General features: G+C 42.9%; 1 protein-coding gene across 1 annotated transcript in view; it reads right to left on the bottom strand.

Moving 5' to 3' along the window:
- Positions 1 to 4,905: 4,905 nt before the first annotated feature.
- LOC131269257 (uncharacterized) overlaps positions 4,906 to 14,354 on the bottom strand; it is a 51,833-nt gene continuing 42,384 nt past the window's right edge. Inside the window, exons 5-6 of the mRNA XM_058271606.1 lie at positions 12,527 to 12,566; positions 4,906 to 5,000 (exon numbers count right to left, since the gene is read on the bottom strand). Coding sequence (XP_058127589.1) covers positions 4,906 to 5,000; positions 12,527 to 12,566 — 135 coding nt within the window. The remainder of the gene's footprint in view (positions 5,001 to 12,526; positions 12,567 to 14,354) is intronic.

Genomic DNA, 14,354 nt, shown 5'->3' with positions numbered 1-14,354 from the left:
GGGCATCTTTCGACTTTTTCCTACTCGTTGCGTGAAAGCTTACCCAGGTGCGCCCGGAAGGGGACCGTTGGTCTTTGATAGTTGTTTTTCCCCCGTTTGTGTCGGGTGTTTGCCCTTTTTCAGCTCAAATATGTGTGCGGGTAATCGTGCAAGTGCAATCTGCCAGCAATGTTCTCCGGAAAAATTAAATTGATATAGTGCTTCGAAGCAACTGCTGCAACACAAATATCCTTTAAAATGGCAATGTTTTCACAGGTTGGAGGAGTTCCATCGGGATGGGATTGAATTCCTATGTGTTTTCTCACCAAACTTCTCGTTTTTCGAAGTTTGTTAAATTATTCTTTTCAGCTTTATGAATAATCCAAAGCGGAAACTTGATTTGCCCAATGTTTTAGAACTCCGTTTCTCTTAAAAGCTTTAATCTTTAACACGTTGACTGCCATGTCACCCAAAAACGGGTGACAGCAAAACTCAGTTCTAAAAAGTTTTTTATCCATAAATAAATGAAAATGCAGCATAATTTAATAGTAATATTTTATATCAATTCTTTGGAAAGCTTAGTTTCAGCTTATCCTTCAAAAATTGTTAGTTTAATAAATTGTATAAACAAATTAAATGAAAAAAGATTGTTCTAAAAAAGTGTGCTAAAAACGCTTGGCAGTCAACGTGTTAAAGAAAAAAAAACAAATTAGGGAATAAAAAGAAATAGGATAGAAACAAAAACCAAATTGAAAACCAACCATGATATTTCAATAATCGGAATTCAATTAATCTATAGTTTATTGTTTTGAGTTGACTTTAAACTTATCAGTTTTGATAGCCAGCTGTCATTCGTTCTAAAAAGTTTTCGTCCCTTGAACAAATGAACATAAAAGTTATTGTCATATACAATATCAATTCTTTGGGAAGCTTAGTCTTTGTTTTGCATTCGAAACCCATCGGTTTAAAAACTTTTATTGTATAAACACATTTTATTAAAATTGATTGTTCTAAAAAAGTGAGCGAAAAACGTGTGGCAGCCAACATGTTAACAAAGTAGTCATTGTGATACTTGATGGCACAAGAATAATCAAAACAAACTGGTAGCCTCAAAAGTTGGGAGTATTGAGTATCGTGTGTCGTTGTTTGTTTTGTTGACATATTGATTTAATGCTTAAAGTATCTCATGGTCGTAGGCAAACAAGTCCCATCCGTCCCACCACCTTTTATGTAGGAGCATGTCGTCGTATAACGTGTGGCTTCGGCCGACCCACCCACCCACCAATCCCCGCCAGTTTTCCTTCCCGACGTCGGGTGGTACATTTTTTGGGTGGGTTATTATTTATTAGTTACGATGGTGGGCGAGTCTCAGTCCCGGGCGCCCGTTTTTGGTCCGGTACAATTTTCCGCGGCCCCTGGCCGGAAAACCCCCGAACGTTCGCAGCACAGTTCATGCCAGTAAGATTTATTTGTGGCGCGCACCTCACTTGAGTTTCGGAGAGGGTTTGTTTTTCCGTTGTGCTTCGCGAAATGCAGTGTGTTTGAGTTAGGGTTTTCTTTTCCCACGATCTCTTCATTATTTTTCCGTTCCACACGTTACTACATTCGTTGGCTGGTTGTTTTTAGTGTGTGTTTGCCGTTGCATGTACTAAACTCCAGCACGGGGACCAATTAACCATTTTCTTTATGGTCCTCTCTACTTTGATCCCAAACCAAAGTTCACCTTCTTTAGTACTTTATACACCTCCGATTAAGTGAGCTCCACCCTCCAGAAAAGGGTGCAATTTTTCAACATCGATAACCATCGATCATCGACCATCTAAAGCGATCGCTACTGAAAAAGTGAGTATTCAGTAAAGGCAGAACCCTCAACTACGGCTGTTCGAATGCATACAAAAGCCGCCGATCGTTATTCATTCGTCATTGCACCAGCTGTAAATCAGAAAGATTGCTTTACACATGAAGTTCTTCGAAGTGTGTGTGTGTATGCTTAACACCGGTTGCCTTTTAACTCATCAATTACCCGGTTATTTGTTTTCGAAAAATACAGTCAACACTAGTGGAATCGATATACTTGTTTACAACGTGCAAAGATTTGATTCAATTATTTTCTATCAATTGTGATTCATCTTTCATTTTCTGTTCTTTGTATTTATGTTGTTTATGCTGTTTAGTGAGAGAACTCGCATAGGATAATTAAATTAACTTGTTATCATATTTTTCGATCAAGCAGAACACTAAATATAACTTTTAACACTAATACTTTAGAGAACTATCGTAAGTGAAATTGGTTTGTTTTACTGCAAAACATAAACACGTTGCAAGTTGTGTAAAATGGGTAAAAAACTAGAGATAACTTGATAAAAAAAACAATCAATAAACTAATTGAAGAGCATAAATATTTAGCATACCTGGCCCAGCGCAGCATAGTGGTTATCTGCTACCTGTTTTTACATGACATGTTGGTTCAGTCAAGCGATTTTTTGTGTGTGTACCTATGCTTGATTGTATTATTTTATCTTGTGCCGGGAGGTGCATGGCATACGCGCAAAGGCTGCCACTACAATGTCCCACGTGGGACCATGTTGATTTGATTTCACTGATGTATGTGTGTGTGTGTGTTTGTTTGTTTGTTTGTGTGTATGTGCGCGCTGTGATTCTGCCGACGAATGGTTCGTTTTTCGATTTGCATTTCATTCTAAAATTTGATGTTTTCGCTTCTCTAAATATTTACGCACCGAATCCGTTCCCATTACCCGGGCGCGCACGCACACATGCGCACACAGCCTGCCTGATAAGCCTAGTCGCGCGTGTGCGTGTGTGCGACATGCACTCGGTGGATCGGTTTCATAATATCAGCACAATAAGATTTGACGAATAAAAAAGGGAAAAGTAAACAGAAAAAAAAAACTGTGACCGTGCGACATCGATACAAATTGGGAAGAAGCGCACACAGATATAGCGAAATAAACAAACATTCGTGCCTGCCAACCCTCCCCTGGGGGTGTATATGTCGTACGTCAGCTCGCCGTTAAGGGCCGGCTCAGCGGAAACTATCGCTATCGAGCTGGAAGCGAGTTTGGCCAGTTTTTCCTTTTCCGTTTGTTTTGTGATTGCTTCCCCTATTTGTTCGAATGGAATTAAGATAGCATAAAAGTTACGAGATATTTTTTAAATAATTTTGAGAGAAAAACACAAATACTGTCCGGTGTTTTACGCTAGTGTTCCGTTGCGCACTTTTATCAGGTTTGTAGAACATTATACTCCAGCTAGTTGGTTGTTTACTAACAGAATGAAAAAAGAACCGGATCAATCTTTGTCGTTAAAAGTAAATACCGCTGGTACTTCGGAGAGGAAAACAAAAAGAAAATGTAACGCGCTTAGCACCAACAGGATAACCGATTGCTTCAATATATTCCTAACGTCGAAAGTAAAGTGGTTGTAGCTTTCACTAGTTGTCTTGTTTGCTTTTCTGAAACTATCTGAAAAAGATAGTAAAACTCTGCCATTAGCTAATGTTCATAGAAAGCTTGTTTGGTTGGATTACTTTGTCTTTGTTACCACCATTTTAGTATTTTGTTTCGTAATGTATTAAAAACATCGATGTGTCTCAGATCCTTGCAAACTTGCATCATACCGGGAAAATAACACGCAACCTTAACCGTTACAGTTTTCCTCGCATTCGGAGGCATTTATTCATTAGCTAGAAGCTTTCGCGAGCTGCTTATTTCGGAACCCACCTCCCTTGTGACCCTCCACTTTGCTTCCATGGGGTGGAAAGTAACCGACAAAGGAAGCCCACGATTAAACCTGTCATCATATTGACATCATTGAAATTAGCGGGGTAGGAAAACGGCATGCGGTGTGAAGTAAACGAGTAGAAACTCTTGATTCGGTTCTTTGTATTTTATTATACCATTTTGTTTTGTTTTTGTTTTTTTTCCCCTCCCTTTCTCCACTTCTGCTGCGAGCGTTCACAAATGTACGTGTCGTGTTTGAGTTGATGTTTCACGGCCATGTGTGTGTGGGGGTGTATGCACGTGCGCTTGTTTGTGTTTTTCACATGAATCCCGTTTTGCTTTGCTTTTTAAAAACTTTGTTTCACTTCATATTTTTGTTTCGCCACAAACTTGATCGAGTCCGGCGGCCATTTTCCTCATTTGCTGCCATGTTACATTAGACATTTGTGCGGCAGCAGCAGCAGCAGCAGCATTGCGATCGCAATGTTTGCCTTGCGTTTGTAGCCACACCGACACATACACACGCACACGCCCACGCTCGCACTGTCAGCACTCTGGACTCGTCCTGGCCGTGATTAAATATTTACAAATCTTTCTCCCTCGCTGCTCTCCGTCGCGCGTTTACCTACACTCCTACGCTACGCTCGCCGGATTTGCACTTTCTTCCCCCGCCTCCTACCCTCCCTCCTCCCCGGCTCGGCCCATTCGCTCGTGCTATCTATATGCCTTTATTTATGTTTCACTTCTATCTCCACGTAATTACAGCCATCGCTCGATCGCTTTCGCCGCGCCACTCCCTACCGAACAGTGTGTGTGTGTGTTTTGCCGTGCCCGTTGTGTGATTCGCGAACCGCTGGTTGAACCTCCTGTCATGCGCTAGATCCTAAGTTTGGTGTTTGGCGGAGCACTGGCACGAACGACATGCATTATTTTAATCACTGCCGATCCCGGGTGAGCTTCTCTCTTGCATGTGTGTTGTGAAAACTCACCCCACTTTTCTCCCCTCCCCGGTTCGAATCAAAGCATTACCGATGGGTTTGATTTCCGCTTGGTTGTGATGGCTTCCTTGTCGTCCTTATTTCTGCGCCAAGGTCGGCCGGAGTTGTCTTCGCCAGCGCTGGCCATGTCGTATTCGTTACATCCGGAAACCAATAGTTACTGCTTTGTTTTTTTTTTGGCGTGTCGTTCAGGGTCGTGTGTCCAGCAGAAGACGCATATCCTGCCCACTGTACCACCGCAGGCTAGCGATGGCGATCGACGCGAAGAGCATCAGCGGCTGGGCTGTAACCAATCGGGGGAAAGAAAACAAACAAGTGGTTACTACGTTGAACCAATTGGCAGAACGACGTAAACAATTTTTGGTGTTTAAATTTGAACTGAAAATTTGTTTGAATGAAACTCATTTTGACAAGAAGGCAAAGGTTCTTCAAAAAGGCAAATCTCCTTCGGTTTCTAAGTATTGCCCAACGGAGTAAGCTCTTGATTACATTCCGGTTGGTTTGTGCATCTTAGCAATATTTTAGTTTTGTTTGTGACCGTGTTTTACATGTTTTTCTGTTTTGTATGTGTTTCAAGGCACGAAAAGCCAATGTGAAGGAAATTTACCATCTTTTCTTTTTGTGTTTTACTTTGTTTTGCTTTTTTTCTACTAAATTACTTGAAGAACCTTGTTAGTTACCCGCTGTCGAGCATTTTGCTTTTAGTTTTGCTGTTGTTTGCCTTGTTATTTGAACGTTTTTCATAAGGCCAGGGCCCAGTATCAATTTCAACATGAAAAGTATTTGAGTAATCCAAGCATCTTTACACTTTCCCAACTCGAGTTGATTGCTATAATAATCAATGCAAAGTTAAGGAGGAAAACTGTTTGGTAGTTTTTGTCTAAAGTAAATGCACGTGATTACTTTGTTCATATTTTATTATTGTGGACAGAGTGATAATATTAATCATTCGTGGCTAGTTAGTGGCTAGTTACTTCAAATCGAGAGCATAGAGAATCGTGCCTGTTGGTTAGGATTATTTTCCTAATCTAGCACGAGGCAACAGGTTGCATAGCATTCTTGCATGCAATATGAGCTTGTACAACCTGATGCCATACAAGTTGCACCCGTTCATTGCTAAATAAGTGAAATAAAATCTTTAATCTGTGATAGTTCATCGAATTCAATGAGAATTCAAACCTGTTTAACTTCAACATGTCCCAAGCCAATTTTCGTGACCCTTTGCGTGCTCGTTTTGCATGGTCCATAAGTGTTCATGTAGAGAAATAATCCCCGAAGGACCCAATAAATAAGCAAATAGCAAATAACTAATAATTGACTTTCCTCTAGGTTAAAGAACGAATGAAAAGTGAAATGAAATGAAAACATCTAGCTATAAAATGATATCTGAAGCCACCATCATGCTTCAATGATTTACGAGCCAGTGGAAAGATTCATAAATCATACCCCCAAGCGAAAGATTCACGAAGCGTCACACCAATAATCGCACAGGATCAATGTTAGGAACTGTCCGCCAAACCGATGCTATCGTAAGTGAACCGCAGCCCTAGCTGTAATGAACCGTGATCGCTGTTTGATGCCGACTCTTCGCAAGCTCACGTATATTTGGGTTTTAGTGATGTGGAGAGCGGGTTTCGAAAGCGGCGCACATTACGGTTATTAGAGGAGTAAATTTAATTACAAACACTTAAGCACCCCAGTCAGATCCCGGGGGCCGGGCCGGTGTGGGCGGGGAATGGCAGTAATGATGATTCCAAGCGCCTATCCTCGTCTTCTTTTCACCCTCCCACTTCCGAGTCCATCGAGCGCAAAGGGCACTTAGGGTTTTGTGGAAATGATGAGACATAAATAGCAGCAACGATGGCGTAAATTCAATGGTTCTTCACGAGGTTCACGAGGTGGGCGGGAGCCGGGGGTGGGCGTAAGTAAGACCGGTATGTGTAATCCCATTGATTCCACCAACCCACCCTCGTGCCCGTTCCCTTCTACCCCAACGCAACCCTTGTGGAGTTACAGTCAGCTCGGCAATAATTCGTCAAAAACGCACACGAAAGGCACCGGCGTGGAAATAATCCAATTTCAATTTACGTTTCACCCTTAACCCTGAACCCGCCTCCGCACCAACCCCTCCCCTCTCCCACCTACCATCACGACGGTGCCTTTGCAAATGATCGTGCACCTGCGCTTGCATGGCGTGATACATAATTCAGTGCGAATTTTATTTACTTTCACCTTCACTTTGATCCTTTGCTACCCCGGAGTTTTCGACGAACGGCGAACCTCGCATGCGTTCCACTTTTTGTCTCTGTTTATTTTTCCCCGCTTTCGCTTGCAGTCGGTAAGGAAATGTGTGTGTGTGTGTGTGTGTGCTGCAGGTAATATTTCTCCTTCAATTTGCACCACTGTGCGTCAACATCCAAGCGAAACGAGGCAGAAAAAGTCGCAAGGGCTGCGATTCCCAACCGAGTGCCGGGTTTCCCCCCCCCCCCCACCCCCCCCGCTTTGGGTGGAAGTCAGCTTTATTTGTTTGGTTTTTTGGCTCCCGCCCCCACCCCTCCCGCACCTGTCTTTTCCATCCTCTTTATTGAATGTCGCTTACCGAAAGGAAGATGGGAAAGGAAACTGCTGTTAAACGTGTGTTTCATGGTACGCTGCAAATCATTTTCAGCATTTTCTAACCACCCTCCTCACCCTACTGAACACCCTTTTCCTCCCCTCCCTCTTCGCCAAGCGTTGGAGTAGGGATTGCGTCAAGAATCCGTTGCTCCGACGTAAGATGAATCCAGCGGAAAAATAAAAGTATAAAAAAAAACCCAACAACCTAGCAACGATGAGGGAAAAATATCCAGCCAAAGTTTTTTTCCCCACAAAACACTCTCCTTCCTCGCAGCACACCCTCCCCTTTACCACAGGAGGCTCTTTCCTAGACGTTGGCATGCAGCGGGCGGGAAAATCTTCAAAACCTCCTCCCTCCCTCCGCACGGTGCAATATTGTGCCGACCGGGGTTTTTCCTTAACCCGCCCGTAAACCGGCCCGATAAACTAGCGCGCTTATTGTCGCCCCCCCCGCCCCCCCCCCCAGTAATCCCCGGGCGCTTTTGGCGCGTTATCCCTCTTTTACGGGCCTCAGAGATTGTTCCCTGCCGTAGCTTTTATCGCCTGCGGGGGTGAGAAAGGGGCGGAGGAGTTATTTACCTGGATTTAGATGCGGAATAGTGTGCCTTGTTGTTTTGTTTTTGTCGATTTGGTATCGCTTTGTGGGCTTCTAACTTCAACACTGCCGGGGAAAGCTTTTCCTTTAAATACCGTATAAAAATCCACCGATTTTGTAGTGTTAACATTTAATTTATACCACCTTTGCATCGAAGGTATCCTCACAGCACAACAGAAAACCCCTCCATTCTTCTTCGGCCCTCCGGTCGGCATCGCTGTTGTTTCATCTCCACACAAGGACCGCTCTGCCATCGCCTTCCAAGCGGAAAAGCGCTCGTTATCGTACAACCAGACGCCGGTTGCAGCCATTCAATTGACCGTAAAAACGCAAGAGGATTACATTTGTAAATGCAATCGGTGCATCGTACCGAGGATGGAACCGTCGTGTTTGTTGCAATGGTGTTTTGTTTACTTGGCGTTTCTTTTCGTGGTATTTTATATTAGTCGACAGAGTTACTTCGAAATCGTTCACATGTTTCTTTCCTTTCTCAATTCTATATTTTTGTATCGGGGGTTGCTTACTTTTGCTTTGATTGTTTGCAAAACAATTCCCAACTGATATTTGTTATATTGCTCTATAAATTGATCTTTCGATCTCTTTATTTTAAAATGTGATTCAAATTTTCCTCAAATGTTTCATATCAAAAAAGTGTTTTACATTTAAGTCGCTATGTTTTAGCTGTACTATAAAAATGAAATGGACAAAAAATACACTATTTGTTGAAATTTAAATTTACGTATGACTTTAGTTCTTAAACCAAGGCGCTCGCTCAAGAAACGGCACTGTTGACAGGACCTTGCACAGACCTTGCTTTGTTCTTTTATTTTGAAGTAAGCTTTCTTCTTTGCTCACTTTATATCACATTTTCTCATGATTATATATCAAGATTTTGCGGTTAGCAATTGTTGATTTTGTCGCAGTATAAAGGGATAAGGAAAGGAAAGATGCACCCAACCGATTGCCCTCGCCTGTTTCGTCTTAAAGTACCATAGTGGGCTCGATGGAACATTGGTGAAGTATTCAGCCTCACTTCTCTCGTTCCATCACCATTTGTGTGCCGCATCGATATTATAAATTTTAAATAAGCCTCACTGCATATGCTCCTATTCTCTTGGCCTCGGGCAGAGGTTCCAATAACTCATTCGACTGCTTGCGTTCTGCCGATTTTGGCCCGTTCTTTTCCACCTTCTCAGTTTGGAGTGATATCTCCTTCCCACTGTAGTTTTTTTTTCCCATCGTCCGACACTTCTTCAAACATTCATTCGCCAATCCGCAACGACGGCCTGCTCGGTCGGTGCTTTGGTGTTTTTATTTGCCCACACTTCGTGGCCGATTCCTTTCCGATCTCTTTTCCGCTTCCGCTGCTTCGTTTCTCCATCTCCGAGATGCCCGAGAAAACTCTTCGGTGGTACAACAAAGCAAAACAAAAAATCAAATTCGTAAGAACAAACATAGAGAGCGGATTTATGGTAATGTTAGCCCGTTCTCATGATGCTGTAAATTGATGGCGTTCCGTTCGTTCGGTTTGGGTCCATCCCCCTTCGCTCTCTCTCTCCCTCCCTCCCTCCCTCTCTTCTCATGCCACTCGTTCTGAACCGCGAGAAGTTTATGTTGCGAACCCCACCGTAACGCCCTCCCCCTTCCCATCGTAATGTAATTCCACAAGGATCAATCACATCTCTTACGCCGACGATACTCGCCGTTCAAGGCTGCAAGGCAGCACGGTTACAAACTTGTGTACGGTGCAGTTGTGTGGGTTAGAGAAGGGAAGGGAGCACCGTCGCGCGCGGGTGGAGGAAACAATAAAGGAAGGATTTGTGTGGATGGAAAGATCAAAAGTTTTCTGACACTCGATCGAAAGTCAACCGGGAGCGACTTGACTTTATTACTTACTAATAAAATATACGATTTTATTTCCATTTTCCCTAGGACGTTAATGGCGACTGGGTGGGGGGGGAGGGGTTGGGGTGGGCCCCAAGAATGATGTCAACCCGGGCGAAAACCCGCCCGAGATGCGGCTGGTACGGAAGGCAGGCAGAGATATATAGCGAGTACGAAAAGTACGAAAACTGCTTCGCATCCAGTTTATATGGCCGGGCGTTTGCAGTTGATCCTTTGGATTTTCCTCTCCCTCTCCTCCCCCCCCCCGGCGCCACCTTTTGTCCTCCACCTCGCGCTTGTTATCGTCACGGCAGGATCGATTATTATTCACTTCGATAACGGCTCAGACGTTAGTCCCCGGGGTAATGGGCTTCCCGCGCACACCCGAAACAGTCAAAGTTTATTTTTGTTTCCCCCTCACCCCCTCCTCCGACGGGAGGTGGAAACTTCCAAGGCCGTCTCCACGCAGGGCGTAATTACGCACCGAGCCCGCCGAGGCCGTGGGCAGATTTGTTTCGCTCTTATTTTGTCCCGTTTTATTCGCTACCTTTTTACGAGCTGCAATATACTGAAAATAGTCTCCATTCCGCTATGTGTGTGAGGGCGGCTAAGGAACAAGGGTCCGTGACAATTGAACTCCAAAACGAGTGTGTGTATGAAAGAACTAAAACGGAAACATGTTCTGCACAGAAAGAAAAGAAAAGAACTATATTGGAAAACAAATGCAACACGCTGAAAACACGACAGAAATGCAAAGTTGAAGTAATTTGAAAGTTAATTAAATCATCACTCTATTCTGGAATAAACGACTAATAGTTCAACATAAGCTTAAGCATTAATTATCCATTCCAGTTGTTTCATGTTTCAGTTCGTCAATGAAAATTTGATTTGGTTTTCTAAACTCTTATCTTAGGAAGAAATTAGGCATCAACAATATGATGTAATATGTAATTTACTTTGCCACTGTTTGCATGTTGTTCAATATTTAACTTTAAAAAATTTCCATATTGACCTAAGCAATTTAGGCAAGTAAAAACATTTCCCTTACTATCCGAATCATGCTGTTCATTACTGCATCCAAGCCCTCAACCGAGGCGATATGATAATTTTCTATTGGAAAAAGCTCTGTTTAACACTTTGCTCATTTATATTTATTTCATTTTGTTACACATTTTGTAACAAAATCAAATCTATTGTGTTGTTAAGAGAGGATCTTGTTTATAATTTTTAAATAGCTATTATGTTATATTTTGATTTTTAATGGTCGCACAATACGTTTGAAATTGCTCTCCAGTGATTGAATCCTTTGGCGAATTTGAGAACATGAAAGCATGAATGAATTGGAGAAGCATGATGAATTTGCGAACATAAATAAATCTAATAAATGTAATAAATGTAATGTAATAAAGATTAGACCAAAACAAGGCAAAGGAAAAGATATTCTACTAAAGCCGTAAGGTGAACATTATCTATGAATAAAGGTGATACCCTACGAAACTCTAATTAGATAAAATATATTCAATCTCTCTCGTTATTCATGTCTCAATGTGAAAATATTAGTGGCAAATAATATCAGTCCGCTCATAAGGCTTATTAGACTTCCATTGAACCAGCAAGTTTCATCAGTCTATTATTGACTCGATAGTTTCTTCAGCACAGCTTTAGTTTTTTCTCCCCCAACCACACCATCACAACGTTGTCATCGATGGATGGGTTTATCGCCATTTGAGGTGAGGGGAATCGGGATGGAAACAAAAAAAAGAAAAATCACAAACAGTGGTTCCGCAAATTCATCAACTCAACTCATCTTCCAGCCGCAGCTGTCATACGCCAGATGAGCCAGGTTCGGGTTTGGGGGGCAAACCTTTGTAGTTTCAAGTGTTGGCGAGAGCGAGAGAGAAGGAACGAAAACGAGTGGGAGGCCGTAATGGTTGGCCTGAGGCAGTTCCAATCGGGTAGGAAGGCTGGCAGGCTGTAAATTTTAATATAAAAGTTAACACATGATTGATCACCCGAACCTTTGCTTGAAATCGGGCACACGGCAAGGGGAGTATGCGTCTGTGCAGATAAACAAACATTCATCGAAGCGTTCGATGGGGGTGGGGGGGTGTAGGGGGAGGCATCCTATCCTCGGGATGTAATATGGCGTTCGGCATCGAAGTGTGCTACGGTTTCGATATCAATTTCTGTAAATCCAGCCCACTTGCAGCATCCGGTCCGATAGTAGGCGGATCAGGGCCTGCTCGAATACAGGCGTCGGGTTTCCGTTTCAACCATTCCGGCGTGTGTGTGTGTGTGTGATCAATAGACCCGGAATAGAGATGAACTTTTGTTTTCCCATTTTCTTGGGCATTTGTTTTGCGTTGTTTTGCTTTCCCTCACGTATTTCCTTTTTTGTTCTTCTCTACTTTCACCCCCAAAGTGCTAAGCCGAGCCTACTCGTTGGCCTACCGCAAGGCGCCCAAAGTACGGGCCTCGAGTCGAGTGCTCGTCAGCAGCCTTCCATTACCGAGAGGCCGAAATGAAACCCCCCCCCCCTCCCCCCCTGGGAAACTTTATCCATCGGAAACTGAGCGCTCCGAAACAAAAGAAAGGAGAAAGAAAAAAAACACACACACACACACACACACCGAGTCGCACACACAAAATATTCCTGATGAGACTCTTGCTTAGATACCTATCCCGTGCGGCTGATGTTCGCACAGTGCGCCAGCAGTCGGATGTCGCTGTGGACAATAATGTTGATGGTAGAAGCTGAAAAATTTAAATCAACCAATGGACATATGTTCCGATTTTTAACCCTGGAATCCTTGTAAAAGTTGGAGTAACCAATAAATCCCGGAGGAGAAATTGATTATTATTCAGAAAAACTTCATCCTTTAGTTTCTGTTTCACTGAAGACGTGATTTTGATTTTCTGTAATAAAACAAACTGAGAACTTTAGGGTTGTATCTGTCAATTTTACCGTATATCTTCTGTCATAATTTTAGTTGGTTCTAGTTTGATGCAGTGAATTAATTCACGTAAGTTATTAATTTTCATTTACTCGTTTTCCCTTTTCAACCCCGCAATCTATGCAAAAGTTGGAGTAACCACAAAACCCGGTAGAGAAAATGATTACTATTCAGAGAAATGGTGCTTTACTCTTCAGTTTCTGTTTCAACGAAAGCGAATAGATCGTTTAATTGAAATAAAAAAAAAAGTGAATTTAGGGTATTTCTTCTGTCATAACCTTAGTTGTTGATAGTTTCATACATTTACTTCACAGGCAGTCGCTTGCCGTGAATTAATTCACGTAAATTATTAATTTTCATTCACTCGTTTTCCATTTTTAACCCCGGAATCTATGTGAAAGTTGGAGTACCTTTAAAAACCCGGTGGAGAAATTGGTGACTATTCAGAGAAACAGTGCTTCATCCTTCAGTTTTTGAATTTTCTAAATAAAAAAATAGTGAATTTAGGGTTGTATCTAGTAATATTATTGTATTTCTTTTGTCATTATCTTAGTTGGTGCTGGTTTCATACATTTGCTTCACAGGCAGTCGCTTGCCGTGAATTATTAATTTTCATTCAATCGTTTTCCATTTTTAACCCCGGAATCTATGTGAAAGTTGGAGTACTTAATGAAACCCGGTAAAGGAATTGGTTATTATTCAGAGAAACAGTGTTTCATTCTTCAGTTTCTGTGTATTATGATTTTCTAAATAATACGAACTGCGCATTTAGGGTTGTATGTATCAATATTTTTGTACATCTCTTCTGTTATAATCTTACTTTGTCCCAGCGTTATATATTTACTTCAAGTGCAGGCAGTCGCTTGCCGTGAATTAATTCACAGAGGTCGGCCATTTTCCAGAGAAATCGCATTTTCGTCGAATTCGAAACGGTAGGCCGCACCGTGCGCCACCATTTTCCGTGCCGGCGCAGTACGGGACATTAGGAAAATAGACACGCCGAATGGTTGACGGAGTCGGGGGCCGCGGGGAACGGAGGCGGCGGGGGGTGTGGATGATGAAAGGGATCTTCTTACGGTGCAATCTTGGCCGAAGTGAACGAGGAGAAATATGATAGTTTGATTGGAGTTGCACCGAAAGGCAGCTGGCAATATAAATTTGAGTACGCAAAATGCTTTGATACGGTGTTGGCTAGTGCGGGGGGGGGGGGGGGAGGGAAGGTGGAGTAGGAGTGAGGCATCGAAATGGCTGGCAGATGGGCTGAAAATCGAAACCCCGATCCCCCGGCCGGATCGGAGGCATTATTTGTGCCATTTTCCCCTCCGCCAATGAACCGACAGTTGCAGCTCCGTCTTGAAGCTGTTCGCTCCACTCGAATGAAGAAATGAACCCAGTGGCTGCCAGTGCTCGAGTGTCTGCCTAGCCGGTGCCTATTGTTTTTCCGCTTGGGATTCGTACATCCCCCCTCGTTGCTACTTCCTTCAGAACCCTCGTTGGTTCGATTTTCGTTCGGTTCAACTAGCAAACTCGGAATCGCAGAAGCAGATGCGCCTGGAACCGGAGAGCTGGTCGACCGGGGCACACTCGT

This window comes from Anopheles coustani, chromosome X (genome assembly GCF_943734705.1).
Source record: "Anopheles coustani chromosome X, idAnoCousDA_361_x.2, whole genome shotgun sequence".
NCBI lineage: Eukaryota > Metazoa > Arthropoda > Insecta > Diptera > Culicidae > Anopheles > Anopheles coustani.
The sequence above is the reverse complement of the archived record's forward strand: the minus strand, read 5'-3'. Positions and strand labels throughout refer to the sequence as shown.